Genomic DNA, 19,439 nt, shown 5'->3' on the forward strand with positions numbered 1-19,439 from the left:
GGAGATGAACGGGGAAGAAGGAGAAAGGAATAGGGCAAAAGAGAAGGACAGAGAATGTAGCAGAAGGGCAGAAAGAAGGGTAGATAAGGGCAAAGAGCAGAGAAGATGGGTGGAGCAGAGGGGCAAAATGTAGCACAAATATTTGGACCAAGGTGAGGGTGGAAGTGGACTGGAGGTGAGCAGAACTGTGTTAGTACAAATTCTAAATCGCACCAGGCAATGGCACAAAGCAATCAAGGCAAAAATAAAAGTAATAACCTAAAACCAGTTAAAAGTACAACTGCAAATAGTGCAAAATCAACTATGAATTGGCACTTCATGAAGTGGCACTGACTTAAATGATCCACAAGAAATATTCTGTGAAAGGAAAGGTAAATTGCATACCTTTGGCCTTTAGTTTTTTCACTTTCTCCAGCTGCAGGTTCCCTTCCAAATCCTGCATATTATCCTTCTTCAGCAGAATTTCCTGTGTTTGAGACTTAAATTTGTTAACAACTTTCCAACGTGCATCCCTTATTTTTTGTGTAGACTACCTTTTTAGCAGTCTTCTGCTTTAGAATTTATTTTGCATTCCTCTCATGAATTCAAACAATTCAAAGCAAATGTAAAATAAACTCTGCCTCAGGTAGGTTACTCACTGAATTCACTAGGTCTTTTTCCTGATTGAGCTAAGCAGATACAGGCTCTGGTCTATTCTGAAATTCATATTAAGGACATAATTAACTGCTGATAGAAACTAGTAATCTAAGCAAGGCCCTAACACTAGAATGAAAAGCAGTTTACACTAAAAAGGAACAGATGTACTTTGTTCTTATGTTCCAGGACTACATTTTGAATAGACTGATTTCACTTAGTATCTGAATCTCAAAGTGAAAAATGCCATCATCTACATGTCCAGCACCGGAGAGGTTGGGCTGAACTTTTCCATTTCTGTTCTGTCCTGATCTGTAAGGGCTGTGCTTTCACTGAAACTGAGGTATTGCAGACAGTGTTTTGGTAGCTCTGGATCATATTTTAAGTAAAATATTCTGCGTAATTGCTACAAAGTGTTTGGATATGTTTTCAGTGAACATTTTGTGCCAAACCCCATAAAGCACTTAATTCACAGAGTGTGCAGTTCCTCGGTACAGAGGCACAGAACAAAATGTAATGGAATAATATTAATGCTTTCAAAGTAGGACCTGCTGCACTTTCAGGGTGTAGTTCCATTAGGTGGTAAATATCTTAGAAGGCAATGAGAGAACCCTCACAGTTACCTATATATCCATACATAAAGCTTGCACCTGATCATTCCATTGAAATCCTTTTCTGAGCTCAGTCCCTACAAATAAAACTCTTTTAGGCTTCCTCTGGAAAAGGATATTATGTGAAGAATACTCAAGGGAAATACTGCTGTAAATACTACTAGATGAAAATACTATATATTCCTTTCAGTTCTTAATTTGGCACTTTTGTTGCAGTTTACTGCTCTACCTTAAATCACTGCATTAACTTGAATATGTTGTTAGCTTTTTTATTTTCAGTTCTACCACAAGCAGCATTTGTTGCTGAGTTTGTTACTTTAATCTATACTTTTTTGCTGAGTGTTTGCTCTGTGGTGTTGTATTTCTGTCTGCAAGTTTTTTTGGGACTTTTTTTCCTCCTTGTTACATTTCCATTTTTGTCCTGTAGTGTTCCTCCAGACACTCACCAGCTTATTTTAGTTATTCTTCTGTTCCTTATGTACACTGTCTAATCAATTATCCTCCTCACTTGCTGCAGGATTTCCACCTTACTCTGCTTTCAGCCTCTGAGATGCTGTGTGATGGGATTCTGCCTTGCCTAGTGCACGGTTGTCTGAATTTGCTGTGTTTCAGATCATTACACTGACTTTAATTTTGATGTATTTGCATTTTACTCAGTTGTAGTCTAACTCTTTTCCCTTGATCAGTTAAATTACTATCTGTGCAGTGTTAAATTTGTACCACTGCTGGAAATACTAACTAAAGGCTTATAATTGAAGTGCTATTTACAACTACTGACCTCCAGCTCATTTCTGATTTCACTGTGATGTTGACCTTTTATAGATTGCACTGTTGTAAATCTTTGAAGTGATTCTTCTTGTCATCATATTTCTAGTAATTATGATTTGCATTGCATTAACACCTAGAAGCCTCTCCCACATTACCCTTGTTGCATAAGATGACCCTTTTTTATGCGCTGATTCACATACGGGTAACAGAATACAGTTCTTTCTCTAAAGAATTTATGCTGAAATGAAGACAAATGCTTGCCTCTGTTTCCATTCCTTGAATATCAACCTTTGAATTAATGAAATTGCTCATAAAGGATTCTTAGCCCTAGAAACTATTTTCTTCCTTTTCTACCAAAATCAGAGTATTTTGAACTTTTCTAGGCTATGAAAAAATTAATAAATAAAAAATGAAAAATGTTTGAGAGAGGTCATATTTGAGTAAAATTTTCTCAGATTTTGCTTGCTGGACACCAACATCAAAGAAAGTATTGGTTGAATATTGGGCTGAATTCTTCTCTTTGTTTGTATTTCACCTCAATATTGAGCAACACATAAACTAACTTGCAGCTGATCCTCACACCATGCAGCATATGATTCTCTGAGTTTCAAAATTACAGTTTTATTTCTACTCTGGTAGCTAAGCTTTGAGAAAGTGATGCTGCTTGGATTGCATGTTCATCTCATACTTTCCCAATGTACAGAGGTGGAAGGCAGTTATCAATTCTGTTCATAGATTTGCTTAATAAATGAATTTGAGGCAGGTCACTAATTTCTTTAATGATAGTATTGCTTAAAAGTCTGTGTAAAGAGCTGGCTGTTGACTCTAATGATAGAGGATGCTCACAGATAATAGCATCGCCTGCATCTTTGTATCTGGTTTCACCCTGATCTCTCATATGTTTTTTTGAGGCCTTCATTTATTTGTTTAGATAAATCTAGGTAGGCAGACTGACCAGTTGCTTTTGGGTCTTGCCAAATTTTCAGATAACATGCCAATATTTTGAAGATCGTTCTAATTATGTTTCTATTTTCACTGAGAAAGTTGTAAAGTGCCTGTGAAAAGCCATGTTTTTGCTTTGACCTTCTTCCTTTTTACTTCCCTTAAATGCTCTTGTATATGTTTTGAGTGTGTGTTGGAAAACTTCTCTACCCCTTAACTGTCTTTCCTAGGCAATCTCAAATGTTAGTATTACATCCTCTTCCTTGTGCACTAATTGCAGTAAACCAGTCTTCTTCACTTTATCTTCGTATGAAAGTATTCTCATGCCATGATCAATCTTTCCCTGAGCAGGTTTGTTTTTACTTAAAGAATTACTTTGTATAAATATAAATTCTTTAATGTATAAATTAGGATTTATTTATTTTTTCATGGTATAAAGAAGTGATAGGACAGATCTGGGATGGCCAGTTAATTCTGAACTGCACCTATTGATGTGCAGAGTAATATTAATAGAGACTGAGAATTTGCTCTTTAGAGAAGTCTTGCGATGTTCTGCATAATATTCAGTGTTTGGAGGAGGCTAAACTAATCCCCTCTTTTGGAAGTATTAATGCTTCTCAAATGGCAGTAAATGCCTAGTCTCTAGATAACTTTGCTGAATACATGTGGGCTTTTTGCTGGTTTTACGTGTGTGTTAAGGCTGTGGAGGAAAAAGAAGTAATGAATTTTTCAAACATTACAGAACCTTACACAAGTTACATTGGCCACTGTTTTTCAGGAAGGAAGAATGTGCTGGGCAGGTGGTTTAAGTGATGGCTCTCAGGTGACATATCCCAGTCATTGTCTGAGTACAGACCCAAGGGCTCCTAATTTTGAATCTCTTGATTTAACCACGAGGTATTGCACTATTCCTGACAAAGCATCACTCTGTAAGTGAGGGGATAAAGTGCTACTAATACATCACATCTTATCAAATGACTTTAAACTTATCTTGTCTTTCTTTTCACTAAGGTTTGCCGTAAATCTTTCCTACTGGGGAGTAGCAGGACTTGTGTCCTTGCTAAAAGGAGAAGATTGATTTACTGTATTCATATGGAACCAGCAGGTTCCTATGAGTATGCAATAATGAATTGGAGTATTCATAAGTTTTTTTCCCCTGTGCAACACTTTGGGAGACCTTAAAGCCTGGAACATGTTACAGAAGTGCATTTGATAGAAACTTATAAATGCATGTCTTCAGCATAGAATAACAGCATAAGAAATCTTTTAGTATGAACAGTATTCTTATTCTTCAAATAATCTAATTGATTGTTCATCGGGCTCAGTCAGCCAAAAGTGGAGAGAAACTTTGTACAGACATCATTAGTTTTTCTCCATTTAAAGATTAATCATGAAGAGCTCTGGCTCTTTAATTCTGTAATTTGTATATTTAATGGGCTGCTGCAGAATCTATGACAGTAATTAGCATAGCCTGAAAACTCATTAATACGCAACAACATGATTAATGCAGCATTAATGCAAACATGACTGAAGTTATTTGGGTTATGTAGTAAGAAGATTAAAGCTAAAATGTCCTGTTTGTTTTGCCAGTAGTGGGTATAATGGGGTAGCAAGCAAAATAAGAAAAAACAGGTATCAAATTAGTCATTTTAGTGTAAAGGGAACACTCAGATCTCATCAAGAGGATTTTGGGTTTTGGTTGATGGTTGGTTTCCACACCGCCAGTGTTGCATGTTTTTCCCTTTCATTCGCTCACCCTACTGTGTGTTTATGCTTGCTCAACATTTTAGTTTGATTTACCTTTTGGCAGTTTGAGGTATTAACAATACATAAAAAAATTCTTCATGTTGTGTCATCCTGAATAAGTTAGACTTTTCAAAATACGGGGCTTTTGTACAGTCTAATTTAGAAACGACGGATTTCTAGTTTCTCCTGGTTTTACTGGGATCACAAAAGAAAAGGGGGTCCAGTTACAGTTTGGAAAAAAGTTTGGGAACTTTTTGTGTGTGGGTGTATACAAATATTTACACGTGTGTACATATGGATATGTACGCATTTATGTGACTTTTAAGTATCTATTTTGTATTTCTCCTGAAAAACTAAAGCAACTTAAAAATGAAAAGGATTTACTTTATCAATGGAATTACTAACAGTGTAATGTTTGTGTTGATGAGCTTTGAAAATGTTTTCGAACACATTAAGGTAACAGTGAAAGATGGAGCCTGATCCTGTATGAAAGACAACAACAGATCTTGGACAGATATGGGAAGAAGACTTTCCATTTTCTTCTCTTAATAACATCCAGGAAGCTATAGGCCATCACAAAATGTGAAGAACTCCTTGTATTCAGCAGAGGATCTTCATAAGTATGTCCAGGGAAGTGTCCTCTGAGTTGCTTCTTTTTCTCTAGTTCCACTATCCATTAAGTGAGACTGCTTTGAAAACTGATCCATTTTTGTGAAGTCTTCCTTCTAATTTTTTTCCCACAGGTGTATTTTCTTATGTAAAAAAAAATAAATAAATCTCTTTTAGCTATTGTGATGAGATGAGGTATCGCTCTCACAGAGAGAATAGCAACAAAATGCTAATTCAATGGAGATTTATAGAAATTGAGATTTTTACTCTCCATCTTATCCACTCCCCAGTTAAAAACAAATTTTGGTTTATAATTTCTGTGGGAAAACGTATTTTGATTAGGCAAAAGCATTTGTACACAGTCTTAACGTTAAATAAACACTTAATGTTTGTCATCCTGAAGGGACTGCGGAGAGCCTAATGCTGTAGTCAAAATTTTATATACAATTTCTATTCATTTTTAGCTGGTATTATGCACAAATAAGGCTCTCAGCGAGCATAAAGTGATGTCTTTCTCTGCCAACAATTTTCTGTTCATTGGAATGTGCAATTATATAATTATTTAAACCACTTCATATAACAATGTAAGTAAAATGGAAATGCAAATTATGTTTCTACAATTGTGCAATTCTGGGAAAAAACTCACTGGAAATGGATGTGCTTCACAGATTATGCAAAATTCATTTCTAAAAATCTTTTGTGATTTTTAAGATATTTGGCAGATTTCTTCTTTTTTATTTTTCCAATTGTAATGCACACTGTTTACAATTTATTTTCTTTTTAAGTCTACAAGGAAATTGTCCATAATATGCTAAGGTATTTTTATTGTTATTATCAATCTTATGAATACGGGTTGGGATTTATGTTTTTATGAAAATTAAGCTAAAACTAGACTTGCTGGTCACTGACAAGATTGGAAATACATTTATTTGACAGTTCTCAGCACTTTTGGATAGAGTTGTTCATGTTGTTCATATTTTGGTGAAGGTTCTTGGGACTTTTGAGACTTGTAGATAATTTAATTGTATTTAATGAGTATAATAACTTCAACTTTTTAGCTATTTTCAACTGGGATCTGAACAGCTAGTTTTAGAGAAAGGTGCTTTACAGGTGTTTTTACTTAATGGTTAATGACCTACTTAATTTTTAAGTAGGTCACTTTGCTGAAATCTCTCAGCTGTTATTGCAAAAGGTGATTTCAATTGTCTTGCCTCTCTGCCTACATTCTCCCCTCTACTCTTCCCCAAAATTTCAAAAAGTCAAAAGACAATTTTGAGTACTCTAAATGTTTCTGTATTTTGAAATGTTTTTGACTTTTTTAAAACTTCTTTTTTTTTTTTTAAATAGAAAAACTAAACTCAGTTCAGTTAATTTGGAAAGATATATTACAGCAAATTGTTACTGTCTATACTCTGGGTGAATGGTTTCTTGGTCAAACAAAATCTATTTTAAACTTTCTATTTTGCAAGAAAAAAAGTGTTTTGCGTTAGTCAGGAATGAATTTTATTGCTGTAATAGTTATAAATTATTAGTATATGTTATGCTAATCTAGGAGCTGTTCTAATTTATTAATATTTTCCTGCTGACTGCCAACTGCTTCTTCTAAACTCAAAATAATCCCATGTGCTCTGTAAACTTGCCAGAAATGCAGACTCTCAAGAGCACATTCCTGCCTCTTAAATACTTTTTTGCAGGTCTTGTAAATCATACTGAAATGTGCTAGAAGAATCTGAATCCAGGCGGTCTGAATCTGAAATGCTGCTGAAGTTCTGAGCCTTGCTAAACTTACATGAGGGAGGCAAAGAGGGGGTAGAAAAATCCCACCATATGCATTTTCTTTATTGGACAAAAACCAGTGCTCTAGCACATCGAATATTAGAGTAATAGTACATAATTTTGCTTTTAATGACAGCCTGTCCCTAAAAGGGACTCTTGAAGCTGTTTCCCTTGCAGGGTAACATGCTGGTATTGTATCTCAGTTGAATGCCTTTGAAAATGCTTGCATTGGTGACCCTTCACAGCCTCATTCCCATTCTAACCTGGGTGTGCCATCTTTGAAACTAGGACAGAAATCCAGTCCCAATACTCTACTGCATAGATTGAAACTATGTAGATCCTTACAGAAGGTTAGTCTGCCCTAATACAGTTTGGGATACTTGAAAATGCTAATGCTAATAATTACTAATTTATTTTACTTGTCCTTTTTATTACTCTGTGTTCTTCTTGTCATCTTTTATGTTCCCTATATACAATGCTTGTATTATTTTTTGTACAATGCCATTATAATTAAAGAAATTCAATTACAGAAATTAAATAAATTTCTTTATTTATAATTAAAGTAATTCTGACAGCTTCTCCAATTGCAACTATAATTTGAAATGGAATTAAAGAATTTATTGGAATGACATACATTAATGTTTAATTTGTAGTAGAATTTCCTGTTGGTTTTTATCCCAGAAATGATAACAAGTTCTTATGGAACAATCATTTGTGTCACACAAGCACGCGTGTTGGGTGAATTCTTGAGTTGCAATTCAAGATTCAGTTGATTAAAAGTACCTTCCTACTATGCCCCACAGATGGTCATGGTTTCCATCCAAGATTTAGTAGCATGAGTAGTGTGGCTGAGATGCAGTTTCTGTATATGACAAATTACAGAAGTAATCGTAATGTCACCACTTCTATTTATGCTTCTATTTATATGTTATATTTAACATTGAAATGAAGATTTTAGATATGCATACTGAAATAATAGACACGAGTCTTTGAGCAACTTGCAGAATGTCTCACCCTCCCCCTAGGTGTGAAAAACAAGGAAAATTTTTTGGTAATACAATATGGTTTTCAAGTTCTGTGAAACTTCGCAGATGTTCAAAGGAAAGATTTCTCTGTCCAAGTGAATTAAATCCATTTCCAGTGTTCAGTGCCACTAAGACAGAAAAATGGCATGCATGTAGTAGTTACAAGTCTGAATGGGCTTCTGGTTATGCTTTGTGTTGACCATGAGGTCCAACATTAATTACTATGGTTTTGTGAAAAATATTAGTATGTTCTTGTGAAAAATATTAATTTCACAAGTTTTTTGTCACACAGTGAAAATATTGTCTATGGAGAAGAAGTTTGCTTAATATTTGCTTTCTCTACGTCTAGAAATGCGAGAAAATATTAATATTGAGGTATAAAAGTATTTATTTAGAGGTATCTCATATGAACTTCCTTATCTCATGAGAAATTCCAAAGATCCTTGAACTTAAAGGGACAGAGTCCTTTTCTCAGTTCTTTAATAGGTGACAAATGGATTTAGAAAAAAATAACAGTTCCTGACTCATCAATAATTTCTATACAGCTGTAACTGCTCTACAAGCAGAGCTCTTCAATATCCAAACAAAAAAGAAGGCTTCTGCATAACAATTGAAAACTTCTATAATTATTGCAATTTTACTGCTATGAACCATTTCATTTATATTTTCTAATACAATATTATATGAGAATGGTGTTTTGCAGAAACTCAATTATTTTGTTTGTGTTTGTCCTTCTGAATTAGGTGTGAGGAGGCATCCTCTGGTCTTTAGAAATGTCTTTTGGCAGCTTCATAAAAATACTGGCAGCTTGTTAAATTAACTGTGCTCCTCACTGCTGAGATTGGAGGCCATCAGTCTCAGCCTCTCCAGCAGATACTGCAGCTGGAAGTACCTAGAACCTCACAGTATTGCAAGTGTTTATTATTTCTGAGCCAGGCAAAGCTATGCTTTTCCTTAAATATGAACACTGTTGGTTGAGTTTTTTTACATGCAGGGGGTTACTTGTGTGCAACTGCTTTTTGCAGGTGTTTTAATAGCAGGACTGATTTTCATTGTCTCAAGAATGTTTTGTATCTGTGACTGCATCATGTGATTTACATGAAACCGTGTATGTGATTAGTTAGAGAGGCCAAAGAATATTTCTTTCAGGTATAGGTAATTAACAAGAATAATCTAATATGAATGTGTGGCAGAATTATGATTTTTTTTTAATGTAGGTGCTGTTCAAAGTAAAAACTTTAGTCATTTATTGTTTTCTGCCTGACATAAAATAGTGAAAATACTGGATAGTTTGATAGAGTTGGGAAAAACCCAAAACTTACTGTGTTCTGTAAAAGCACCTTATACAGAAATTTCATGGAAGTGTAGAGAATAGGTGAATGTTGCTATTACTGCCTTTTCATTTCTTTTTGCAAAAAAAGTTGGTGCAGGAAGGACATGGCCCTACCACACACTCAGGGATCTTATCAGAAACCAAATGGATGTCTATTGATGATTTGGAAAGTTCTTAATTAAGCTTAGTTCATCCATTACTCCTTGGGATATTTCCAATTTTTGTTGGAAAACTACTTCTTTTCCAGGTGTTCTTTGGGCACTTAGATACAATGTTTGTAAAAGAATATATATACAGATACACACATGAACACATGCATATGTCTTTTGGAACCAAAACCCTACTATTTTTCATAGAAATTCTTGCATGCTGAAACCTCATTTCTACTTTACTTATGGAAATGTTAAGTGACAAGTGAAAATCCACAAGTAAAACATCAACTATTGGAATAGTATGCTATTATCTGAATTATATTTTAAGAAAGAAGTTACTAGAACAACCTAAGTCACAATTGCATGTCTTTTTTTACAAATGAATAAGGGCTCACAGCAATTTCTCTCAAGGGCTGCCTCAGTCTGGATTAGTAAAATTTCTCCTGCAATGTCTAGCAAGGGTTTTTTTAGGTGAACAGAACTTCCGTGATTTTGCTTTGCAATGGTGCTGCTGTTTTTAAAAGGATATTTCATTTGTAAATTTTGTTAGAACCTACAAAACCACTTTTGGCCTTAACCATCTACTTGCTTTTTTTCTAACCAGGTATTAAAGTGAAATTTAGAACCCAGGAGCCTGATGGTTTGATTTTTTCTCTGCATCACCTGGCAATCAGGAGGAGTACATTGCACTGCAGCTGAGGAGTGGGCGTCCTTACTTTCTTTTTGATCCACAGGTACTACAAAAGACAGGATCCTATAAAAATAGCTTATATCATTTACCTTAATACTTTTTACATGCTTATCCTTGGTTGGGTTGGTTGGTTTGTTTGTTTTTTTAAATTTAATTGATACAAGCTAACTTGCTTCTCAGAACCCTTAGGTAATTAGACATTTTTAGGAGAGAAAAACTGAAATACTAAATCTTTGCTCTTTTTATTGTTATGTATGCTGCAATATAAGATTTTATTTTTTGCTTTTTTATGGGTTGGGATTTTTGTCAGTGCCACTAAACACACTGCAGCTTAAACTACCAAGATTTCAAAAGTGTGCAGAATTAAGTTTTGAATTAATTAGTAAGGTTCTATAATGTTAGTCAATTATTTTAAGCCTCCCATCTTGAGACTGTTTTCCTATAGAGATCAGCATGTCACCATTATGCAAAAACATAAATAATGAGGGAAATACCAACAAAATAAAAATAAGGCACCCTTCCTTGCATTTCTGTTTGTGTATTTTGTATTTTGTGCATCCCAAAACTGGATCTCCTTATGGAATTAAAAAACATTATGGCCTCATTTATAGTTCATAAATATGCAAGAAACTGTAAATAATTATCAATTTTCTAATCCACTGTTAACCTTTGCCACCTGAGCTCTGCCATAGGCATTCCGTGATCATGTGGAGGTGTTGTGCAGTAGTGAAAACTCCCCTCAAACTCTGGAGCACCTAAAGAAGCAGCTAGGTGCTGCACAGAGGCTGGCTTGTATGTGATCCCCATGCTAGAAAATATTAAATCTGCCTCTGATTCCAAGACATAAATTTCTAATAATTCTACTTCATTTACACACAAGCTTTATCTTACCTTGTTGTGTACTTCAGTTTTTGGGACCACGCTTAATGTTGTTAATGTTGTCCTCATCCACATTTTAATAGGGACAAAATCTGTTTTATCTCTCTTACACCTATACCTTCATTTAACTGAAAAGAAAGTTTTATTTCCTTTGCAAGATCTTCTGAGGTCTAGTTAGATTTTTTTGTTGTTGTTTGATGGTTAATGGGAGTGGATGTCTTTCAACTAGCATTTTAATGCTTCAAATAGTATTCCTAGTCCTTCTTGCAGACTTGCTTCTTCTAAAGTAGCTTTATGTCAGCTTGTTTGGACTCATTCCGTAGAAGATGTTTTATTTGTTTGGATCCACAGTATCTGGGGAACAGGAAGGGGAAGAGAGGGAAGAGTGGCTTCTTTGGGGCTTAAATTTTTTCCCCCCTTTATCTGTCTTTTAACTGTAAAGAACCCCAGCAGGTCTTATATTCAGTCCTCAGAGCTTCTCAGTTCACATAATATTTTCAACAGTTACTATCTTGAATTTTAACAGATTACTTATTTATGAATATATCTTTGTTCATCTTTTTGTTTCATTTGAATCAGGCAACTCTGTCCCATGCTGATTTTTAGGATCATCACTTCAATATTGTTTCCTCTTATAAAATAGCCTTTGGTGCTGCTTCAGTGCTTCAGTGGCTGTTCAGAGAAAAAAAAAAGCTGTCATTTAAGGCATCCAGGAACAGTGTAGGTCTTAACAGTTGATTTACTATCTTGAAAGCTAATTTCTCATTAATAATGTGGAAGAGATTTGGGTACATTCTCAGATGCAGAAGTAGGGTACAGTGGCCTACATCAATGTCTTTTGTGTTGTAACCTTTTCAAAGTCTTTCACCTATGAAAATTCAGTTCAGTTACCAGTCTTCTGTATCCCTAATATTCTGTGCTACCTTATTGTCTTTACCTTTGTGTCTATGTTTTTGTCATAAATAGTTTCTTTTTTCCTTTTGCCATGATTTGCTATTCCTATCTTACAGTGTCAGGTATCACATACTGTAGCAGCATTTCTTAATCTTTCATTTGTGCATCACAGTCTGCATTAGTGTGCAAATGCTTTAATTACTTCTTATTGACATCATGTGGTGTCTTAGCCAGGTTATTGGCATTGTTGTCTCTAATTATAGTCATGGCATATACAGGAAGCATTTATGGCCCTTCCTTTGTGCTCTTCTCTGAGAAATTGCAAACATTCTTTTTGATGACAATTGTGTCTCTGCTGCTTTTTATCTGTAGCGGTGTGGTGTAATATTCTGTGCTCCCTTCCAGCTGTGTCCTGTTGCAGGTTAATTATTTGTACCTTTAGTCCCTTTCAGGATGCTGGTCTGTATCTTTGCTCATGATCAGCAGCGCGTTTTCTCTTTGTTGTGTCTGCTCTGGGGATAGTCCTGCCAAGTCTTCCTAGTGGGGAGCCTTCAGCAGCCTCGCTTCTTCCTTCGCTAAGTGTTAATTTCAAATCCTTTTCTTTGTGTCCATTCATACTTCTCTGAGCTCCATGTACACCACCATTCATCTGGCTGTTGTCTGACCATGCCTTTTGTCTCCCTTTTGTGCTGTGTAACTGCTCTTTTTTCCTTCCTAATTGTTTTACTGCCATTCTTTGCAGGTTTCTACTCATGGTCCAGGAAACATGAGGTTTTTTTGCAAACAGATGTCTTCCTTAGTCTTTTTGGAACAATCAAAATTTTCCATAGATCTTCCTCCAAACTCAGAGTGTCTGTAAACCTTCAGCTCTCTGTGGATTTTTTCCTTATCATAATGTCTTTATATCTACACCTGAATTATACAATTAACTGCAGCTAAATTTACGGTTATCTTTCAGTGGCTACAGGTGATTTCTTTATTTCCCAGGGAAGCACTGAATATTTTATACCAAATGAAATCAGTTACAGTGGAAATGTAAGTCCCAACATGTAGCACCTTTTTTCCTAAGTGATTAGGACAGTCTGAGGAGAGAGTATTGAGATTCTTCTCACAGGATGGAGGGAATTGTATCCAGCTCTTCCATTTTAGAAGATGATCCATTTACTAAATTTTACAACAAAAAGGAGGAACACCAGATACTTTCCTTGTTGTGTGTGTTGCCTTCTAGGTTGTTCTTGTCATGGAGAGGCCAAAGTATTAGGCACAGTCTGAGAGTGAGGTGTTATTCCACAAAAAAGGGAAGATGGAGGATACCTGGCTATGCGTCCCAATTAGAGCTTCCTCCTTGGCACTGGCAAAACTTCATTACTTGTTCACCTTCTTAGTTGTAGGAGTCTGGGCATTGAGAGAGCTTGACTGGGAAAATTGCTGTTACATTCAAACTTTGGCACCTGAGACAGTATCTTTGAAGATTCGTATTTGTGATGTTTCTCTGTATTTTCAATGTAAACATCAGTATGACAGAGCCATTTATATTTACTTGTTACTTAAAGCAACTAAATATTAAGACTTATTGTATGGCATAGCAAAAAATTCCAGGTTTCAAAATACGTGATTTCCAAAATGCATGACAAGCCATCTCACAGCAGGCTGTTTCAATGTGCTCCCAGAGTGACTCTGGTAGTTCTGGAAGAAGTGTAAAGAGGCCTCTTCAGTGCAGCACGTGCTGAACCCTGAACATTGTCGTGTTTTGTCTTCTCCCTTCCCTCCTCCCCAAAATTAAGCACAGGTTAGCATATATGCTTGTGTGGTCCCAGATTGAATTGGTCACAAATAAATGTGGTTTCTGATGTATAAAACTGTTAATGCTCTAGACTGTAGCCAAACATAATATGAAGAACCACTTATTCAGGCACCTGATCTTTAGAATGCAGCATCGTTTGTAACAATTTTAACGCTAACTAAGTACACTTTGATGAGACAGCATTTAATAAAATGCTCATTAATTTCATCATTAGCAAGGGTATGCTAAGAAGTAAGCCAGTTTCTTATGTCACGCCCAATTAGCATCCCATGCTAGTAATCCCATTAGTATTGTTGAATTCACTAATGGAAAAACTAATGGGCATGCTACCAGGGCACATTAATTGGGCATGACACCGGTTCTGGTTTTAATTATTAAACTACGATAATGAAATGTGTATGTTTGTAAAATATTAAAATGTTGAAATAGGAGAGAAGACAATAAAAAATAGTATATGAAAAAGTGCCATTAGTATGTAAGGATATATAGCTTTGTATTCTCATTATGGGGCAGAGGACTGCTCTCCAGACCTCCTCAGTACCAGGATGCTGGCTGAATGGAGTAGGAAACATGCTGTAAATATTCACAGGAAATAATTTTTTCTTTAATTGTGTACATAGGTACGCATCACAGGTGTATTTTGATACATAGTATCCGCAGTGACAGTCCCCAATTCCAAATGAAACTGTAAAATCTAATCAGGGTTCATAAATCTATGTGCCAAAATGCAGTTTCTGATGGATGAACATCCCTAAAGGTAGAATACTAAATTTTAATGAGGGTTTTAGTGTTAATCAAAATAGGTGGTTATTTCTATCAACAGGTTTTCTCTGTGTGCATAATTTTAAGATCCTTTGGCCAGAAAGAAAGAGATCTGGAAAAGAAAAATTGCTGAATTGTCTGGATTGCTACTACAAAGTTACAAGCTATCCCCAAATTAAAAGGAACCAAATTTTTCATTTGTTGGAAATAGTTTTTTGACGCTATTAAGTGGCCCAGCTCCAGTAGCTGAGATTCTTAAATATAGCACAGTGCCTATACAAAGAAATGTTTTTCTGTTGCTGGTTGCCTGCTGTACAGGACAATTCTGCTTTGTGAATTCAGCAGAATAACTTTGAGTTCCCAGATAGTTCAAGAATGATATAAAGTCGTGACGCAATATTATGGGAATTATTCGGAAGTTAGATGATTATTTGGATATAAATCTGAAGAAAATTCTTGAAATATATTAATTTCATTTTTATTAGATCATTATATTAATTTATATGATGTTTTGTTTGGTTCTTTACAGTCTTGAGATTTAGTTTGGCAACTGCATGTATTATACTCCTTTTACTCAGCAATTTAGAAAAGATTTCTCTGTATTTGTAATAGGTGTCCTTAAATTCACCCCCTCATGCTGTATTTCTTTTGTTTTAATAGAACTAAGTAAAAATTCTAGTTAAATTTAAATACATTTTTACAAGCATCCCTTGTACCATAAAAGCAACCTCAATAACTACCTTTTGGGATTTTTTTTTGGTTTGGTTTGTTTATTTGGTTGGTTGGGGGTTTTGCTTGGGGTTTGGTTTTGTTTTGGGGGGTTTTTTGCTGTATTTAGTTTTTCTGAATCTCTTGGTATGACCATTTTCCCCCCATAAATGTATGGTGCTCTCTCATCTAGAAATTTAAGTCTTTTTGATGCCAGGTTAACATGGACAGAACATTCACCTACTGTGATACACATGCACCTCTTTTTTGGTCCCTTCATGTGGACAGGTGCTGCAATTAACAATCCTGATACACAGCTGCTGTCCATGATGGAACATTGAACCATGGCCATAAAACTTCACAGACACAACAATCCATGAAGTGGTTAAATAGAGACATAATAAAAAAAAAAGAATAAAAATTAAAAAATCTGAGTGACATGACCCTCAATAATTTGTGCCTCATCCTTGTCTTTATCAGGGGAACTACACAGGGTTTTCTATTTTTAATAGACACTGAACTGGATCCTTGATCCTTCATTTATTATTTCAGAAGGTTAAATTACTTAGTGGTTAAATTTAGAAGGTTACATAAGTCCTGAACATCATTCAGCAGTCCAAAAGAAGTTAAACATATGACTTCTGTCTTTATTTTTAGATGTTATATGCTATAAGTTTTCATAAAAGAATAAGGTGTAATTCTAAATGTTACCTTCAAAATATTTTAAATCAGATTTTTCTGTTAATAAAAAGGGATCTGCAGTAGCAGTCACTCCAACTAATGATGGTGGAAAAGTGTATAATGATAACAGTTGGCACCAAATAATTGCTACAAGATTTCAAGCACTGGGAAACATCACAGTGGATGGGCAGTACACAGGTAATCAATTCATTTAAATAACTTTGGTATTGGTAAGGGTATTGCTCACTTGGTTTTTCACTGCCTGTATTCACCCACACAGAAAAAAAATCACTCAATTTTCTGACTATTTTGTCACTACTATTTTGTCTGTTCATCTGAGGGATCTGTCCACTGTGAATCTTTGACAATTTAATACTAAATGTCTTTTTGTGCTTGTGAATCTATAATTGTGTTAATCTCCTGTTGTAAAATAGACCTGTAAATATTTCCTGGGTATGTATTAGGAAAGTCTTAGGATATTGTGTCACATTAGCCTCTTTTATGAAGTATCAATACTTCATTAGTGAGTTGAAAATCTGTTCAAAGCATTGAATATGTGAATAATTACCTATTTTGCTCAGGTTCTTCCGTAGCAACTAGTGGCAGTACCATTATTGGAGAGAACACAGGAGTTTTTGTTGGAGGACTTCCGCAGGGTTATGCTGTTGTAAGAAAGGATGAAGGTAAGTAGGATAAATAAGTCTGTACAGTTTGTCAAATTTTATCTTTTGGGATACACTGAAATGCCTGTATAGCTGATTTCATCAGCATTAAAGCAGCTTATGAGGTCTGTGTACATTTTAATGAATTTGTACACAGAACTGGTATGAATGTGAAACTTATGAGCATGTTTTACATACAGATTCCCAAATTCATTCCAAAATACCCATGTAAATTGTTTTTATTAGCTTAAGCACATGGTTATGCATTCCAATTTGATGCAGGGATACAGCATGCTGGCCTGTTTTGGTGTGAATTTGTATCCTTCAGAGGTTGTTGCATTGAGCTCAGAGGTGTATGAATATACCTGTATTTTACAAATATAGAATTTATGTGGAGCTGGATCACATCTAGCTTCTTGAAGAATCAACAGATACAAGTTTTCATATATAATCTTAGGAGATATGCCAAGTGTGTAAACTGTATCAGATAACAGAGGTGACTACACAAGTATACAGTCATCTGTTCTCAGTGAATTCATATGCAGAATTTTGGCTTTTTCATATTAAACTGAAAGCCAAATTGTTTATTGAGTTTGTGTTTCCACCTCTGGCAGGAAATCTAGTTGATAATTTGGTGCGGGGTTCACTAGAGTTCAACTCCCTATTTTCTTCTTTATTTCAGTGCACTAAAAAAAGGAATACATGCCTGTGTTCTTCTAAAACTTTGGTTAACAAAGTAATCCAGGATGCCTCTCTCAAAAATCCCAGCTATATATTCAAAATGAGGCTGGCTATAAATACCATTTAAGAGAAGGGCACCTATAAAAACTTCTCTAAATTTTTGCCCCCAGTAAAAAAGGGATAGCAACCATGTCATTGTTTTTGGCTTTTTGTTTTATACAAACAAGGAAAGAAAACCTTCCTGATGAAGATTTTAAACAGGTGTTTCTCTGCATCAGCTTTTGCAACACTGTTTCTTCCTACTCAGCCCATGCATGTCTTTCTTCAGTATTAATGTTTTGTTTGAAGAAAACGTTTCTTGGATCTTCATAGAGTAGATTTATGCTGTTGATTTGAAAGTACCTGTATGCAAAATCTCAAAAATTTTAACATTTTCCAGCTATATATCAGTAGATGCTTTCTTCAGTGATTAGACTCATTCAGAAATCTGGATTTAGCTTGGAGACCAGCTTTATGAAGTGATTGGTGGCTAGTTTTCTATGTACACATGGACACATGATAGGGACAGCATATATAAAACATAAATTAATTCCTACATTTAGTTGCAGATGATTGACTTAAAAAAAAATGCTTTCTTTTTATGCAGGGGTGAAGATGATAGTCCAGAAAGGATTTGTGGGGTGTCTCAGTGACATATTTTTGAAAAAAATGCATACTCCCTATGAAAACTGGGAATCTTTGAACTGGCAGAGTGCCGAAGAACAAAACAACGTCTATCATGTTTGGGAAGGATGTCCCACTGGACTCTCAAAAGGAGCACATTTTCTTGGCAGAGGTAGTTTGCTGTACTAGTGCTCTATCCAAATATGTTCTTGAGATAGAGAAGGTGATTGTATCAGAAGTATTGCAGTTATCTGCTTTTCAAGGCAACTTTAGTTGTATGGGGTTATTTTTGATGGTTTAAAGTTGGGTCGCTTGGTTGACAGAAGGTTGCTGCATGGAAGAGGAGTTGAAGGTAGTGCTGCTGTAACTATATGCAGATTCAATGTGTTTGTGAAAGGTGAGTATTCATTTCTGAAGGGACATAAAAGATGCCTATAAGGTATCAGCAAAAAAAAAAAAAAAAGCCGGGTAAAAAATTTAGGATATTGTACTGGTTTGGTTTCTTGCAGTACATTATTGATAACTATCCTCAAAGCTGAGTGATAAAGATGTAAACTATAATCTTGAAACTTGAGTTCTTTATGTCAGAGTAGAAAGTGGCACTTAGATTTTTACTTTTGACTTCTTGAAGCTATTTATTTATTTGATTAACTTATATATGTGTTTACCTTCTTTCAAGGGTTCCTGGAACTGCATTCAGGTGTTTTCAGTGGTGGACTGGAATTTGAGATCTCATTCAAATTCAGAACAGATCAACTAAATGGATTGCTTTTGTTTGTTTACAATAAAGATGGCCCAGATTATCTTGCAGTAAGTTTGAAAATCCAATTAACTTTATTCAGAGATGACCTGTAAGTTTTTTCCACAAAAGCCAAACTGGCACTGAAAGAAATTTCAAACCATAAGTTATTTTCATGTTTTCCTAGTTTTGAAATGCTTTGCACAGCACATTATAATGAAGCAAAAATACGCGAACAGATGCTAAATGTTAAGTTACTAGTGTTATTTATGTCATAAATAAGATATCAATATATGAAAAGCAGAATTATTGTCTTAACTGGATGAGAAGAGATCAGAAAAGAGAATAAAAGACATGTATTAAAAGCTTTCACTTCATTTCTAGAAAGCATAGAGTTTTCCCATTTTCCCAGTTCTCATACTAGAACAAAATCCATTAAACTGTAAATCAAAAAGGTCGTAATGGAAATTGTCCAGTCTCCTAATAAAGCTTTCTCTTTAAGGTATATGTTTATTTTTATAATCCATAATTTTTTTGGTTTTTGATTTGAAACAGATAGACAGAAATTAGTTAGTTCCAGCTTAGTTCCATCTCATCTCTGTCACCATTTTCCCAATAATGTAGAGGAAATTTCACAAATCCTGTATTAGGCAAATTTGTGAGGTAGTGCCTATGAACTT

The 19,439-nt window shown here is 35.1% G+C and overlaps 1 protein-coding gene across 1 annotated transcript in view; it reads left to right on the top strand.

Moving 5' to 3' along the window:
- USH2A (usherin) overlaps positions 1-19,439 on the top strand; it is a 387,802-nt gene that overhangs the window by 120,201 nt on the left and 248,162 nt on the right. The window contains 6 exon segments of the mRNA XM_039569529.1: positions 10,200-10,241; positions 10,244-10,329; positions 16,086-16,212; positions 16,596-16,697; positions 18,004-18,192; positions 18,700-18,830. Coding sequence (XP_039425463.1) covers positions 10,200-10,241; positions 10,244-10,329; positions 16,086-16,212; positions 16,596-16,697; positions 18,004-18,192; positions 18,700-18,830 — 677 coding nt within the window.

This window comes from Corvus cornix, chromosome 3, assembly GCF_000738735.6.
Source record: "Corvus cornix cornix isolate S_Up_H32 chromosome 3, ASM73873v5, whole genome shotgun sequence".
In the NCBI taxonomy this organism is placed as follows: Eukaryota; Metazoa; Chordata; class Aves; order Passeriformes; family Corvidae; genus Corvus; species Corvus cornix.